General features: G+C 43.4%; 1 protein-coding gene across 2 annotated transcripts in view; it reads right to left on the minus strand.

The window, feature by feature from the left end:
• The window catches only part of LOC135551993 (adenylate cyclase type 2-like), an 88154-nt gene that overhangs the window by 27522 nt on the left and 42792 nt on the right, over positions 1-17840 (minus strand). For both annotated transcript variants that reach the window (XM_064983327.1, XM_064983326.1), the window contains exons 8-15: positions 15821-15979; positions 15542-15674; positions 15143-15319; positions 15022-15062; positions 11945-12025; positions 11420-11489; positions 10157-10254; positions 9140-9224 (exon numbers count right to left, since the gene is read on the minus strand). In XM_064983327.1, coding sequence (XP_064839399.1) covers positions 9140-9224; positions 10157-10254; positions 11420-11489; positions 11945-12025; positions 15022-15062; positions 15143-15319; positions 15542-15674; positions 15821-15979 — 844 coding nt within the window. The remainder of the gene's footprint in view (positions 1-9139; positions 9225-10156; positions 10255-11419; positions 11490-11944; positions 12026-15021; positions 15063-15142; positions 15320-15541; positions 15675-15820; positions 15980-17840) is intronic.

Here is a 17840-nt window from a genome sequence, read left to right on the forward strand (position 1 = left end):
AGGAAGGAAGAAAGGGAGGGAGAGAGAGAAAGAGGGGACAGTGAGACAAGCAGGGGGACAGTTAAAATGACAATGGGACAGGGAAAAGAGATCAGAATAGTGAGTAAAAGTAAAAAGTAGAGAGAAAGAGAAAAGAGACCAGAGACAGAGAAAGAGAGAGACCAGAGACAGAGAAAGAGAGAGAGACCAGAGACAGAGATACCAGAGAAAGAGAGACCAGATAAAGAGAGACCATAGCTACCGTTTTACGGGCTCCTGACCAACTCTGTAATTTTATGGGGCTTTTTTGTTGGCTGATCTTAATTGTACATAATGTTTCTGCCATCGTTTCCTATGACCGAAAAGAGCTTCTGGACATCAGAACAGTGACCACTAATCTCGATTTGGATGAAGATTTCTACTTCACAATTACATAAATCCTATCAACGGGACGTGAAGAACTGTAATATCCTATGTTTCTCGGAGTTGTGGCTGAATAAGGACATGGATAATATGCATCGGCAAGACAGGACGGCAGCGTCGGGTAAGCTCAAGGTGGGATGTTCTGTTCGCCGGAGTTAGAATAGCTTATGATAAGCTGTAAACCATGCAATTGACCAAAATAGTTTTCATCTATATTTTTCGTAGCTCTCTATTTACCACCACAAACTGATGCTGTCAATAAGACCACACCCAATGAGCTGTATAGGGAATAAGCAAACAAGAAATTACTTATCCAGAGGCAGCGCTCCTAGTGGTCGGTGATATTAATGCAGGAAAACAGAAATCTGTTTTACCTCATTTCTACCAGCATGTCACCTGTGCAACTAAAGGCAAAAAACTCTAGATCATCTTTATTCCACATACAAAGCTCTCCCTGGCGCTCCATTTGGTAAATATGACCATAAAATGCTCGACATGGTCAATCCGATGTCTACAGTGGCCACACAGCCTTTACTACAATATGACTTCTGCAGAAGTCAGGGCATTCATACTTCTTGTGCTTCGCGTAGCAGAGCAGACCTGTTGTGAAGGAAGTTGTCAAGGAAGTGAGTTCGAACACCACCAACCATCAACTAAACATGTAAATGCAGAGCTATACGGAGCATTCCGCATTGTTACAACATTTTTCAGACACACGGCGGGCGCTGTGTCACACACTCAATACGGAGCCTCCGACCACATTTTCGAATCAAGCATAAATTGCCTTTAACTCTATCCTCATGATTCCTGCTTACAAGCAAAAACTCAAACAGTACCAGTGATGCGCTGAATACGGAGGTGGTACGATGAAGTGGATGCTGAGCTACAGGACTGTTTCGCTCCTACAGACTGGAATGTGTTCCGGGATTCATCCCATGACATTGAGAAGTTTACCACATCAGTCACCAGCTTCGTTAATAAGTGTCCCAACCAGAAGCCATGGATTACAGGCAACATCTTGGCCTGAGCTAAAGGCTAGAGCTGCCCCTTTCAAGGAGCAGGACACTTATCTGAATGCTTCTAAGAAATCCCGCTACACCCTCCAATGAAACTACTACTACGCCGGCTCTGAGAATGTGGCAGGGCTTACAAACTATCATTGAAGCTGATTACGTTCTCTGTAGCCCGTTGTACGACCTGTAGCCCTTTCCTGCAGTCAATTACCAAAAGTGCCCTCTTTGGCCTCATGAGTGGAATGTTCATATTTAAAAAATTATGAAAATCCTGTGTTTCTATGTCAAACAATTTTGTTATATTTCAGTCTTATGTGATTAATATAAAGTGTAATATTGGAATGCAACCTCAAAATGTTATGCATTTCAACTGTATATCAGACATGGTACAGGTGTCCTCCTTTTTGAGGTAGGGAAATAAAGTACTTTTGTTTCAATGTAGATTTGTTTAAGACTACTAATAATCACTCTGTGTGACCCTGATTTAGCCTATGCAGTAAAAGGTTACACGGGTTACCATTCACAAGACCACAGGGCCAGACAAATTACAGCTGGCAAGTGTTTTCACTGACATTTTCAACCTCGCCCTGGCCAAGTCTGTAGTACCTACATGCTCAAGCAGACCACCATAGTCCCTGTGCCCAAAAACGCTACAATAACCTGTATAAATGACTATCGCCTCATAGCACTCACATCTGTAGCCAAGAAGTGCCTGAAATGCTGGTCATGGCTCACATCAACACCATCATCTCAGACACCCTGGATCCACTCCAATTTGAATACCGCCCCTACAGATCCACAGATGATACAATCTCTATTGCACTCCACACTGCCCTCTCCTACCTGGACAAGAGGAACACCTATGTGAGAATGCTGTTCATTGACTAAATCTCAGCGTTAATCACCATAGTGCCCTCCAAGCTCATCACTAAGCTAAGGACCCTGTAACTGAACACCTCCCTCTGCAACTGGATCCTGGACTTCCTGACTGCCCCCCCCCCAGGTGGTAAGGGTAGGCAACAGCACACCTGCCATGCTGACCTTCAACACGGGGGCCCCTCAGGGGTGAGTGCTTAGTACCCTCCTGTACTCCCTATTCACCCACGACTCCAACACCATCATACATTTTTACCCCCTTATTTTACCAGGTAAGTTGACTGAGGACACATTCTCATTTTCAGCAACAACCTGGGGAATAGTAACAGGGGAGAGGGAGGGGATGAATGAGCCAATTGGAAGCTGGGGATGACTAGGTTGCCATGATGGTATGAGGGCCAGATTGGGAATGTAGCCAGGACACCACGGTTAACACCTCTACTCTTACGATAAGTGCCATGGGATCTTTAGTGTCCACAAAGAGTCAGGCCACCCGTTTAACGTCCCATCCGAAAGACAGCACCTTATGCAGGGAAATGTCCCAATCACTGGTCTGGGACATTTATTTTTTTTGAAGAGAGGAAGAAGGTCCTCCTACTGGCCCTCCAACACCACTTCCAGCAGCATCTGGTATCCCATCCAGGGACCGACAAGGACCAACCCAGCTTAGCTTCAGAGGAAAGCCAGGATTGGGATGCAGGGTGATATGCTGCTGATGACAAAGGTGGTAGGCCTGATCACCAATGACGACGAGACAGCCTATAGGGAGGAGGTCAGAGAGACCTGGCAGTGTGGTGCCAGGACAACTACCTCTCCCTTAACGTCAGCAAGACAAAGGAGCTGATCGTGGACTACAGGAAACAGAGGGCTGAGCACACCCCCCTTCACATCAACAGGGCTGTAGTGGAGCGGGTCGAAAGCTTCAAGTTCATCTGTGTCCACATCTCTAAGGATCTATCATGGTCCAAACACATCAACACAGTCGTGAAGAGTCAACTCTTTTCTCTGTATATATCAATGATGTCACTCTTGCTGCGGGTGATTCCTTGATCCACCTCTACGCAGACGACACCTTTCTGTATACATCTGGCCCCTTCTTTGGAGACTGTGTTAACAAACTTTCAGAACAGCTTCAATGCCATACAACACTCCTTCCGTTGCCTCCAAATGCTCTTAAATGCTAGAAAAACTAAATCCATGCTCTGTAAATTTCGGTGTTCCTCAAGGTTCCGTTTTAGGACCACTATTGTTTTCACTATATATTTTACCTCTTGGGGATGTTATTCGAAAACATAATATTAACTTTCACTGCTATGCGGATGACACACAGCTGTACATTTCAATGAAACATGGTGAAGCCCCAAAATTGCCCTTGCCAGAAGCATGTGTTTCAGACATAAGAAAGTGGATGGCTGCAAACTTTGTACTTTTAAACTCGGACAAAACAGAGATGCTTGTTCTAGGTCCCAAGAAACAAAGAGATCTTCTGTTGAATCTGACAATTAATCTTAATGGTTGTACAGTCGTCTCAAATAAAACTGTGAAGGACCTCGGCGTTACTCTGGACCCTGATCTCTCTTTTGAAGAACATATCAAGACCATTTCAAGGACAGCTTTTTTCCATCTACGTAACATTGCAAAAATCAGAAACTTTCTGTCCAAAAATGATGCAGAAAAATTAATCCATGCTTTTGTCACTTCTAGGTTAGACTACTGCAATGCTCTACTTTCCGGCTACCCGGATAAAGCACTAAATAAACTTCAGTTAGTGCTAAATACGGCTGCTAGAATCCTGACTAGAACCAAAAGAATTGATCATATTACTCTAGTGCTAGCCTCCCTACACTGGCTTCCTGTCAAAGTAAGGGCTGATTTCAAGGTTTTACTGCTAACCTACAAAGCATTACATGGGCTTGCTCCTACCTATCTCTCTGATTTGGTCCTGCTGTACATACCTACACGTACGCTACGGTCACAAGACGCAGGCCTCCTAATTGTCCCTAGAATTTCTAAGCAAACAGCTGGAGGCAGGGCTTTCTCCTATAGAGCTCCATTTTTATGGAACGGTCTGCCTACCCATGTCAGAGACGCAAACTCGGTCTCAACCTTTAAGTCTTTACTGAAGACTCATCTCTTCAGTGGGTCATATGATTGAGTGTAGTCTGGCCCAGGAGTGGGAAGGTGAACGGAAAGGCTCTGGAGCAACGAACCACCCTTGCTGTCTCTGCCTGGCCGGTTCCCCTCTTTCCACTGGGATTCTCTGCCTCTAACCCTATTACAGGGGCTGAGTCACTGGCTTACTGGGGCTCTCTCATGCCGTCCCTGGAAGGGGTGCGTCACCTGAGTGGGTTGATTCACTGATGTGGTCATCCTGTCTGGGTTGGCGCCCCCCCTTGGGTTGTGCCATGGCGGAGATCTTTGCGGGCTATACTCAGCTTTGTCTCAGGATGGTAAGTTGGTGGTTGAAGATATCCCTGTAGTGGTGTGGGGGCTGTGCTTTGGTAAAGTGGGTGGGGTTATATCCTTCCTGTTTGGCCCTGTCCGGGGGTGTCCTCGGATGGGGCCACAGTCTCTCCTGACCCCTCCTGTCTCAGCCTCCAGTATTTATGCTGCAGTAGTTTATGTGTCGGGGGGCTGGGGTCAGTTTGTTATGTCTGGAGTACTTCTCCTGTCCAATTCGGTGTCCTGTGTGAATCTAAGTGTGCGTTCTCTAATTCTCTCCTTCTCTCTCTCGGAGGACCTGAGCCCTAGGACCATGCCCCAGGACTACCTGACATGATGACTCCTTGCTGTCCCCAGTCCACCTGGCCGTGCTACTGCTCCAGTTTCAACTGTTCTGCCTTATTATTATTCGACCATGCTGGTCATTTATGAACATTTGAACATCTTGGCCATGTTCTGTTATAATCTCCACCCGGCACAGCCGGAAGAGGACTGGCCACCCCACATATGCTCTCTCTAATTCTCTTTCTTTCTCTCTCTCTGAGGACCTGAGCCCTAGGACCATGCCCGAGGACTACCTGACATGATGACTCCTTGCTGTCCCCAGTCCACCTGACCGTGCTGCTGCTCCAGTTTCAACTGTTCTGCCTTATTATTATTCGACCACGCTGGTCATTTATGAACATTTGAACATCTTGGCCATGTTCTGTTATAATCTCTACCCGGCACAGCCAGAAGAGGACTGGCCACCCCACATAGCCTGGTTCCTCTTTAGGTTTCTTCCTAGGTTTTGGCCTTTCTAGGGAGTTTTTCCTAACCACCGTGCTTCTACACCTGCATTGCTTGCTGTTTGGGGTTTTAGGCTGGGTTTCTGTACAGAACTTTGAGATATCAGCTGATGTACAAAGGGCTATATAAATAAATTTGATTTGATCCTCTCCAACCGATCGCTGCCTGCACCCGCCCGACTCGCATCACTACTCTGGACGGTTCTGACTTAGAATATGTGGACAACTATAAATACCTAGGTGTCTGGTTAGACTGTAAACTCTCCTTCCAGACACATATTAAGCACCTCCAATCAAAAATGAAATCTAGAATCGGCTTCCTATTCGCAACAAAGCATCCTTCACTCATGCTGCCAAACATACCCTCGTAAAACTGACTATCCTACCGATCCTTGACTTCGGCAATGTCAATTACACAATAGCCTTCAACACTCTACTCAGCAAATTGGATGCAGTCTATCACAGTGCCATCCATTTTGTCACCAAAGTCCCATATACTACCCACCACTGTGACCTGTTGGTTGGTCCTCGCTACATATTCGTCACCAAACCCACTGACTCCAGATCATCTATAAGTCTTTACTAGGTAAAGCCCCGCCTTATCTCAGCTTACTGGTCACCATTGCAACACCCACCTGTAGCACGTGCTCCAGCAGGTATATTTCACTGGTCATCCCCAAAGCCAACACTTCTTTTGACCACCTTTCCTTCCAGTTCTCTGCTGCCACTGACGGGAACGAATTGCAAAAATCACTGAAGTTGGAGACTTATATCTCCCTCACTAACTTAAAGCATCAGCTGTCAGCGCAGCTTACCGATCGCTGCAGCTGTACACAGCCCATCTGTCAATAGCCCATCCTACCAACTACCTACCTCATCCCATATTTGTTGTGTTTTTCTGCTCTTTTGCACACCAGTATTTCTAATTGCACATCCTCATCTACACATCTGTCACTCCAGTGTTAATTGCTAAATTGTAATTACTTCGCCACTATGGCCTATTTATTGCCTTACCTCCTTCATTTGCACACACTGTATACAGATGTTTCTATTGTGTTATTGACCATATGTTTGTTTATTCCATGTGTAACTATGTTTTGTTGTTTTTGTCGCACTGATTTGCTTTATCTTGGCCAGGTCGCAGTTGTATATGAGAACTTGTTCTCAACTGGCCGACCTGGTTAAATAAAAGTGAAATAAGAACATTTAAAAAGAGGGCACGACAACGCCTCTTCCCACTCAGGAGGCTGAAAAGATTTGTCATGGGGCCTCAAATCCTCCAAACGTGAATAATTAACTCTGTGACTATCTGCATTGACCCTTTTTGCACTAACTTTGACTCATCACATACTGCTGTTTAGTATCTGTCACTTTATTTCTAGTTATATGTCTACCTCAGTTACTTCATACTCCTGCACATGGACTCTGTACTGGTAACCCATGTTATTTCTCTCTGTATTGTTGGGAAGAGAGTGTAAGTAAGCATGTCACTGTTAATCATAAGAATTTGCAATTCAACCATTGAAAACAGTTTGCTTTGTTTGCAGTCTTGAGCACTATACTATCCCATGTCCTTCCATCTGTCTTTTGCTCTGTCTTTCTGTCTATACTGTGTTTACTACCAATCACAGGATTTGGGTTGGCTCAGTTAGAGTATACAGAGACACTCTGAGACATCACAAATGGTTTAAGGACACATCTCAAGGCAGAACAACATGCAGGGACCAGGGCCAGACAGACTGTTGTTGTATAATAATGTGTTTCACCAAATAATGAGTCCCAGACTACAGTCTTTCAAGCTTCATCTCTCCTCCACTGTCTGGTCTCAGGTTAAAGCCTTCAGAGAGGATGAGAAAAGTGTTTATGGGTTCTTTGTTATTTGTTTACTTTCTAGTATTTCTTATCTTCATCTCACCCTGCTGCTGTAAGGACAGCTAATACAGGAGTGTGTGTGTGTGTCTTGTCGTTTAAAACCCCATGTTCCAGGCTGCATACAGCCTGTCTTTGAAGCAAACACGCAGGCACGTGCACACACACGCACGCGCACACACACGCACGCGCACACGCACACACACACACACACACACACACACACACACACACACACACACACACACACACACACACACACACACACACTCTGTTCTCCAGTGCGGGTGTGACAGACAAAGCTGTTGCAATCTGAGAATCCATATGCTGATAAATTAATGATACGGTGTGACTGCAATACCATGCAGCTTTAATCAAATATACACTGTAAGCCTTCTCCATAGTTTGTCTCTCTCCCTTCTCTATCTTCCTGTCTCTTTCTCTCTGGCTGCGAGGAGGTTACTATGGTGTTTTTAATCAAATGAAGAAGGCTCATTAAATGAAGACAGAAAGTCTAAAGTGACTCTCGCTCTATTCCTCTCTATTCTTCCCTCGCTCTTCCCCAGCTCGTTCTTCCTCTCTCTCTCCTCCTCTTCATCCATCTCTCTTCTCTCCCCCCTCCCATTTCTCTCTCTCTCTCAGTGTGTTCCACACTTGCATACAATAGACAGGATTTTCGGTTTCAACAGTAAACCCAAGGTCATCACTGACAACCTCGTTCATTCAGCTTGACCCATTGAGAGAGAGAGGGAGAGAGAGAGCGAGAGAGAGAGAGAGAGAGAGAGAGAGAGAGAGTGCAAGAGAGAGAGAGAGAGTGCAAGAGAGAGAGAGAGTGCAAGAGAGATAGAGATTCTAAAACAATACAAAAATACACTATGGAAAAAGAAAGAACAGCACATCAGAAATCAACTCAATGTAATTGAAGAATCCATAGACTAACCACTTCTGGGAAAATTGGAAAACTCTAAACAAACAACAACACAAATAATGATCTATCCAAAATTGAGATGTATAGGTTAACCACTTCTCCAATCCTTTTGGCTCTATAACAAAAAACAAACAGCAAAAAGATATACATGATCAAATACAAATCTTAGAATCAACTTTTAAAAACTACCAGAACCCACTGGATTCTCCAATTACATTGAATGAACTACAGGACAAAATACAAACCCTCCAACCCAAAAAGGCCTGTGGTGTTGATGGTATCCTCAATGAAATTATAAAATATACAGACAATTGGCTATACTAAAATGCTTTAACATCATCCTTAGCTCTTGCAACTTCCCCAATATTTGGAAACAAGGACTGATCACCCCAATCGACAATAGTGAGGACTAATTTGACCCCACTAACTAATATGCGTCAACAGCAACCTTGGGAAAATCCTCATTAACAGCAGACTCGTACATTTCCTCAGTGAAAACAATGTACTGAGCAAATGTCAAATTGTCTTTTTAACAAATTATCATACGACAGACCACGTATTCACCCAGCACACCCTAATTGACAAACAAACAAACCAAAACAAAGGCAAAGTCTTCTCATGCTTTGTTGATTTCAGAGAGAGAGATAGGGAGAGAGAGAGAGAACAAAGAGAGACAGTGAAGAGAGAGCAAGAGAAAGAGAGAGATAGACAGTACTCTGATAAAGTGTGTGTGTGTGTGTGTGTGTGTGTGTGTGTGTGTGTGTGTGTGTGTGTGTGTGTGTGTGTGTGTGCGTTTGCATGCGTGTGTGTGTGTAACTTACCAAGATGTGGCTAGAGAAACATATGACCAAGATCAGAGCTAAAAGGAGGAAAGCCATGCCGAAGGAGATCCCCAGCACTGCTGTTCTATAACACACGCACACACACACACACACAATGTGTTAACTACTTCCAGATGGGTACTATAGAGAGCAGTAAAACGATAATGTATTTGAATTGGAACCAGTGAACTGCGACCCACTTCCACTAAGTACTACATACTACCCCCTATTACGCAGTAGGGCAGGCCTATATTTCCTGAATACAGTTTATATTTTCTAACAGAAGTTATCCAAGTAGACGGATGATTTAGGCGTGTCATAAAATGATGATGTCATGTCTAAATGGAAGAGACGTTAGTCTGAATGAGAAAATCAATGATGCTTTCAGATGCTAGAGTATCTCTGGCTATGGCTCTTCCCCTCCTGGCTCCTGTAAACACACACAATTAACTAAATGATGACGCAGTGCATTGGACCTTTTTTCCTTTCATAACGAGAATTCATCATCATCATTATCTTTGTCATCATCAAAGAGATCTTCATCATCATCATCGACATCTCAGACGCAGGCCGTTTGATTAACATTCTAACCATCAGACGTTATTCATATCTTTTCATCTGTTTTCTTTCTTTTTTGTTCTTTCTTTCTTTCTCACTCTTAATTGCTGTATCTTAAGGCGTATCATTTGCAGCTGCAGTTGGGGACCTTATTGATGTGAGACTCAATCGATCAAAGATGTATTTCGTCTCTTGACACTGTAATTGCAAAGTTCTGGGTTTTTATAGAGAAAAGAACACTGACTTTAATGGTTTTTAGCACATCTACTATTCCCACTATGAGGGCTACTATGAGACCATACTTTTCAGATTGTATGCTAAGTAGCATTGAACTGGTGGGTACCATGAAGAGCACTATGAAAGGCACTGTGAAGAGTACACAGGACAAGTACTGTATCCATACTATGTAGTGTACTATGTAGTCTACTATGAAGTGTACTATGTAGGGTCCAGACTTACTTGGGCAGGACCAGTATCTGCACTATGAAGATGCAGCAGAAGATGAGACAGGCACAGGTGACGTAGTATTTAAAGGCTGGCAGAGTGGTGGCTCGATACTGGGGACATCAACACAAACATGGTCAACAGCTGGTGGTCAAAATGAACAATTCTTTACTGTAACTTCCCATTCTAACTCTCTAACACATTCTAACTCTAACACATTCTAACTCTAACACATTCTCTCTAACACATTCTAACTCTCTAACACATTCTAACTCTCTAACACATTCTAACTCTCTAACACATTCAAACTCTCTAACACATTCAAACTCTCTAACACATTCTAACTCTCTAACACATTCTAACTCTCTAACACATTCTAACTCTCTAACACATTCTAACTCTCTAACACATTCTAACTCTCTAACACATTCTAACTCTCTAACACATTCTAACTCTCTAACACATTCTAACTCTCTAACACATTCTAACTCTAACACATTCTAACTCTAACACATTCTAACTCTCTAACACATTCATACTCTCTAACACATTCTAACTCTCTAACACATTCTAACTCTCTAACACATTCTAACTCTCTAACACATTCAAACTCTCTAACACATTCAAACTCTCTAACACATTCAAACTCTCTAACACATTCAAACTCTCTAACACATTCAAACTCTCTAACACATTCTAACTCTCTAACACATTCAAACTCTCTAACACATTCAAACTCTCTAACACATTCTAACTCTCTAACACATTCTAACTCTCTAACACATTCAAACTCTCTAACACATTCTAACTCTCTAACACATTCAAACTCTCTAACACATTCTAACTCTCTAACACATTCTAACTATCTAACACATTCTAACTCTCTAACACATTCTAACTCTCTAACACATTCTCTCTCTAACACATTCTAACTCTAACACATTCTCTCTCTAACACATTCTAACTCTCTAACACATTCTAACTCTCTAACACATTCTAACTCTCTAACACATTCTCTCTCTAACACATTCTCTCTCTAACACATTCTAACTCTCTAACACATTCTAACTCTCTAACACATTCTAACTCTCTAACACATTCTAACTCTCTAACACATTCTAACTCTCTAACACATTCTAACTTTCACAGCAATCATCTTTTTTTTATGGAGTCACTGCATTTTTGTCTGGGGGCAGCAGTGGGCCACTGGCAGAATATGACATTTTCATTTTTCAATTGCATTTGACTGAACTGCGGTGCTGTGTTGTCCTACAGCACCTCCTTCTCCAGAGTCTTGTTGTGAAAGAAGAGTGAGATCCTCTGGATGTCCTCAGACTTCAGCCACTGCCTACAGAGAAGAGAACACAGAGACACTCAGACAGCTGTTCACACAGACACCAGCAATTCATCAGTGATATTCAACAAGACACCTCACAATTTCCTCCCTTCCAACCATCATTTCGATGCATTTGGGACGTTTTTTCCCCCATAACACGTCATGTTTTTAATAACTATTGTTTTGTCTGTTATTTTATGTTGCTCTTTAAGTATCTGCACTCCTGAATTGAATTGAACGTAAATCCACTTGTCACATAAAAGGTACTGAACTAAGTGCTTCATACAAATGATAATGAATGGATTATACAACAGGCTTTTCACTAGGTCTCAAAGAGCTTGAGTTAATAAGGTGGGGAATTCACCTCATCTACCACCAATGTGAAGCACCTACCACACTTGATGATGCATAACAACAACATGGCTGTCACTGTTCTAGTAATAAAGCAGGTGTGTAGTCGTACTAACTTTTGTGAGTTGATGCCGTCGATGGTTCTGATCATCCTCTCTTCCAGTTCCTCTTCAAACCGTCTCTTCTGAGATTTAGTCCTGGGGGGGAAGAAGATACAGCATACTCAAGGACAAACATAGGAACCCTACAAAGAGAGGGGATGACCTGTAATGAATAGGAATCATGCACCGATCTAGGATCTTCATTTGATCACCCTGTTCCAGGAGAACTTTCCTGCAACGAAGGAAATGTACAACTTGTAGTGTATTTGAGGTTTAAAAAGCTTCAGAAGTTTGTAATTTCCACATTGAAATTTCAGACTTGATTTTCCCTTAAGACATTTTTTTTAGCAACTCTTAAAAGAAAATCCACATAATAATTCATATTTCCTGTTGCTGCAGGATTATTTTGCTGCTGTAGCAAACTGGCTGAAACTAAGGTCCTACATCGGTAATGGAATCTATAGTGGTGTAGAAAAGGAACCATAGGTTAGTGTCTATAGATAGATCTATTCCTGGAGGAGGATGAGAGAACAACATTACTCAGATGGCTAGACAGTCTTGACACAGGAAATAGTGACATCAACCGTGTATTGTTCTACACAACCAATAACATAACAGTCATATCATTAAACCAAGGTTAGGCCTGAATGATCTTACCCATCAAACCCTTCAATAATACCTTTTGATATACGAACAATAACGACAGGCAATTTTCTGTATTCAGAACATACAGTACAGCGATGCCAACAATATGAGTACGTTGATCAATATTATATCCTGTTTGGATGTTCTCAAGACATGACTGGTGTAAAGTAAAGATGACTGATCTGTAGGGGTAAAGTCTGGTGGTTTGGTGTAGAGTAAAGATGACTGATCTGTAGGGGTAAAGTCTGTGGTCTGGTGTAAAGTAAAGATGACTGATCTGTAGGGGTAAAGTCTGTGGTCTGGTGTAAAGTAAAGATGACTGATCTGTAGGGGTAAAGTCTGTGGTCTGGTGTAAAGTAAAGATGACTGATCTGTAGGGGTAAAGTCTGTAGTCTGGTGTAAAGTAAAGATGACTGATCTGTAGGGGTAACGTCTGGTGGTCTGGTGTAAAGTAAAGATGACTGATCTGTAGGGGTAAAGTCTGGTGTAGAGTAAAGATGACTGATCTGTAGGGGTAACGTCTGGTGGTCTGGTGTAGAGTAAAGATGACTGATCTGTAGGGATAAAGTCTGGTGGTCTGGTGTAGAGTAAAGATGACTGATCTGTAGGGGTAACGTCTGGTGGTCTGGTGTAGAGTAAAGATGACTGATCTGTAGGGGTAACGTCTGGTGGTCTGGTGTAGAGTAAAGATGACTGATCTGTAGGGGTAAAGTCTGGTGTAGAGTAAAGATGACTGATCGGTAGGGGTAAAGTCTGGTGGTCTGGTGTAGAGTAAAGATGACTGATCTGTAGGGGTAACGTCTGGTGGTCTGGTGTAGAGTAAAGATGACTGATCTGTAGGGGTAACGTCTGGTGGTCTGGTGTAGAGTAAAGATGACTGATCGGTAGGGGTAAAGTCTGGTGGTCTGGTGTAGAGTAAAGATGACTGATCTGTAGGGGTAAAGTCTGTGGTTTGGTGTAAAGTAAAGATGACTGATCTGTAGGGGTAAAGTCTGGTGGTCTGGTGTAGAGTAAAGATGACTGATCTGTAGGGGTAAAGTCTGTGGTCTGGTGTAGAGTAAAGATGACTGATCGGTAGGGGTAAAGTCTGGTGGTCTGGTGTAGAGTAAAGATGACTGATCTGTAGGGGTAAAGTCTGGTGTAGAGTAAAGATGACTGATCTGTAGGGGTAACGTCTGGTGTAGAGTAAAGATGACTGATCTGTAGGGGTAACGTCTGTGGTCTGGTGTAAAGTAAAGATGACTGATCTGTAGGGGTAAAGTCTGGTGTAGAGTAAAGATGACTGATCTGTAGGGGTAACGTCTGGTGGTCTGGTGTAGAGTAAAGATGACTGATCTGTAGGGGTAAAGTCTGTGGTCTGGTGTAAAGTAAAGATGACTGATCTGTAGGGGTAAAGTCTGGTGTAGAGTAAAGATGACTGATCTGTAGGGGTAACGTCTGGTGGTCTGGTGTAGAGTAAAGATGACTGATCGGTAGGGGTAAAGTCTGGTGGTCTGGTGTAGAGTAAAGATGACTGATCTGTAGGGGTAACGTCTGGTGGTCTGGTGTAGAGTAAAGATGACTGATCTGTAGGGGTAACGTCTGGTGGTCTGGTGTAGAGTAAAGATGACTGATCGGTAGGGGTAAAGTCTGGTGGTCTGGTGTAGAGTAAAGATGACTGATCTGTAGGGGTAAAGTCTGTGGTTTGGTGTAAAGTAAAGATGACTGATCTGTAGGGGTAAAGTCTGGTGGTCTGGTGTAGAGTAAAGATGACTGATCTGTAGGGGTAAAGTCTGGTGGTCTGGTGTAGAGTAAAGATGACTGATCTGTAGGGGTAAAGTCTGGTGGTCTGGTGTAGAGTAAAGATGACTGATCTGTAGGGGTAAAGTCTGGTGGTCTGGTGTAGAGTAAAGATGACTGATCTGTAGGGGTAAAGTCTGGTGTAGAGTAAAGATGACTGATCTGTAGGGGTAACGTCTGGTGGTCTGGTGTAGAGTAAAGATGACTGATCGGTAGGGGTAAAGTCTGTGGTTTGGTGTAAAGTAAAGATGACTGATCTGTAGGGGTAAAGTCTGGTGTAGAGTAAAGATGACTGATCTGTAGGGGTAACGTCTGGTGGTCTGGTGTAGAGTAAAGATGACTGATCTGTAGGGGTAACGTCTGGTGGTCTGGTGTAGAGTAAAGATGACTGATCTGTAGGGGTAAAGTCTGGTGTAGAGTAAAGATGACTGATCTGTAGGGGTAAAGTCTGGTGTAGAGTAAAGATGACTGATCTGTAGGGGTAACGTCTGGTGGTCTGGTGTAGAGTAAAGATGACTGATCTGTAGGGGTAAAGTCTGGTGGTCTGGTGTAGAGTAAAGATGACTGATCTGTAGGGGTAAATCTGGTGTAGAGTAAAGATGACTGATCTGCAGGGGTAAAGTCTGGTGTAGAGTAAAGATGACTGATCTGTAGGGGTAAAGTCTCACCTCTCTCTTCTCTGGTAGTGATACTGGCCCATTGGAACATCCTGAAACACACAATCGCAGAAGGTGAGCCTGGACACGAGTGTGTATCAATGTGTGTGTGTGTGTGTGTGTGTTTACTCACAGTAGTGTTAATCTTGCCGTTGTCAGTAGTCATGCTGTCTCTGTGGTGCAGGTTAGCAAAGGGTTTTGCCGCCCCCCACGACTCCAGGTATCGAGTCATTCTGACCGAAGCCCTCATCTTCCCTCCGTCCAATGCAGAACGAGAACGGGTACACAGGTGGGGGCTCCGCCTCTCAGCCTGGTGAACCAATCAAAATGGAGAGCAGTATCACTCCCACCCCCTTTTTATCTTCTCTAAGATCTATTTCTCAAATCAAGCAAACAGCTTCATGCAGTTTTTATGTATTATAAACAGTAGCATATACCAAATAAATCGGTATTTCATAAACGTGAGTTTTTAGAGTATGTTATATCTGTGGTTGTGTTTGGACCACCTTTGGACCACATTCTCATGTCTCACCTTGGGGTTGATGACCAGGTAGGTGATGACTTCGTGTTCCTTCAGGTAAAAGTCTCTACTTTGTCCCTCCCCTGGTTCCACCTTATAGGAGCCCTTCAGATGCTCCAATGTTACTGAGGAGATATGGACACGCCTGGGGGAGGAGAGAAGAGAGAGGGAAGAGGTGGAGAGAGGGAGGAAGGAAGAGAGAGGAAGAGGTGGAGGGTGAGGGTTTGTGAATACAAATATCTCTTGGGAAATATTTCAAGAAACAGCAGACCCCCTATTGGTTGATCTTACCCTGGCACGCCCCCTGCCTCCATGTGATTGGCTAGAGTGACATCATGCGACCAGACATCGTATTGCCACTTCTGGAGGCCGATGACGCCACACAGCACGTTCCCAGAATGCACCCCGACTCGCATATTGATGTCAACCCCAGTAGCATCCCGCACCTTCCTAAGGTAAAAATGTATAACCTCAAATGAACCTCTGCTTTTTCTATGGGGTGAAAAATATTCAGATTTTGTGTGTGTGTGTGTCTCAGGACAAAGGTTGTCTGAGTGAATGTGTAGTGTGTGTGTGTGTGTGTGTGTGTGTGTGTGTGTGTGTGTGTGTGTGTGTGTGTGTGTGTGTGTGTGTGTGTATGTGTGTGTGTGTGTGTGTGTGTGTGTGTGTGTGTGTGTTTAGCCCGCTGGCGCACTGGAGAGGATTAGTTTATCATCACTATTTCACATTGTATTTGCACTACAGCTCACACACAGCTGAGACCCAGTCTGGCTGGGATAGAGGCTTGTGTGTGAGCGTGTGTGTTGTACGTGTCTATGTGCCTGTGTATGAGTGTGTGTGTGTGTTTGTACATGACGACATGCCTGTGTTTGTGTGTGCATGTGCTCGTGCATGTGTGTGTGTGTGTTTGTACATGACTACATGCCTGTGTTTGTGTGTGCATGTGCTCGTGCATGTGTTTGTACATGACTACATGCCTGTGTTTGTGTGTGCATCTGCTCGTGCATGTGTGTGTGTGTGTTTATACATGACTACATGCCTGTGTTTGTGTGTGCATCTGCTCGTGCATGTGTGTGTGTGTGTGTGTGCGTGTGTCTGCTAGTGCATACAGTTGAAGTCGGAAGTTTACATACACTTCGGTTGAAGTCATTAAAACTCGTTTTTCAACCACTCCACATATTTCTTGTTAACAAACTATAGTTTTGGCAAGTCGGTTAGGATCTACTTTGTGCATGACACAAGTAATGTTTCTAACAATTTTTCACAGTCCGATAATTTCACTTACAATTCACTGTATTACAATTCCAGTGGGTCAGAAGTTTACATACACTAAGTTGACTGTGCCTTTAAACAGCTTGGAAACTTCCAGAAAATTATGTTATGGCTTTAGAAGCTTATGGTAGACTAATTGACATAATTTGAGTCAATTGGAGGTGTACTTGTGGATGTATTTCAAGGCCTAACATCAAACTCAATGCCTCTTTGCTTGACATCATGGGAAAATCAAAAGAAATCAGCCAAGACCTCAGAAAAATAATTGTAGACCTCCACAAGTCTGGTTCATCCTTGGGAGCAATTTCCAAATGCTTGAAGGTACCACGTTCATCTGTACAAACAATAGTACACAAGTATAAACACCATGGGACCACGCAGCCGTCATACCGCTCAGGAAGGAGACGTGTTCTGTCTCCTAGAGATGAACGTACTTTGGTGGGAAAAGTGTGAATCAATCCCAGAACAAAAGCAAAGGACCTTGTGAAGATGCTGGAGGAAACAGGTACAAAAGTATCTATATCCACAGTAAAATGTGTACTATATCGACATAACCTGAAAGGCCTCTCAGCAAGGAAGAAGCCACTGCTCCAAAACCGCCATAAAACAAGCCAGACTACGGTTTGCAACGGCACATGGGGACAAAGATTGTACTTTTTGGAGAAATGTTCTCTGGTCTGATAAAACAAAAATAGCACTGTTTAGCCATAATGACCATCGTTATGTTTGGAGGAAATAGGGTAGGCTTGCAAGCCGAAGAACACCATCCCAACCGTGAAGCACGGGGGTGGCAGCATCATGTTGTGGGGGTGCTTTGCTGCAGGAGGGACTGGTGCACTTCACAAAATAGATGGCATCATGAGGGACTGGAAAATTAGATGGATATAATGGAGCAACATCTCAAGACATCAGTCAGGAAGTTAAAACTTGGTCACAAATGGATCTTCCAAATGGACAGTGACCCCAAGCATACTTCCAAAGTTGCTGCAAAATGGCTGAAGGACAACAAAGTCAAGGTATTGGAGTGGCCATCACAAAG

Source organism: Oncorhynchus masou, chromosome 13 (assembly GCF_036934945.1).
Source record: "Oncorhynchus masou masou isolate Uvic2021 chromosome 13, UVic_Omas_1.1, whole genome shotgun sequence".
In the NCBI taxonomy this organism is placed as follows: domain Eukaryota; kingdom Metazoa; phylum Chordata; class Actinopteri; order Salmoniformes; family Salmonidae; genus Oncorhynchus; species Oncorhynchus masou.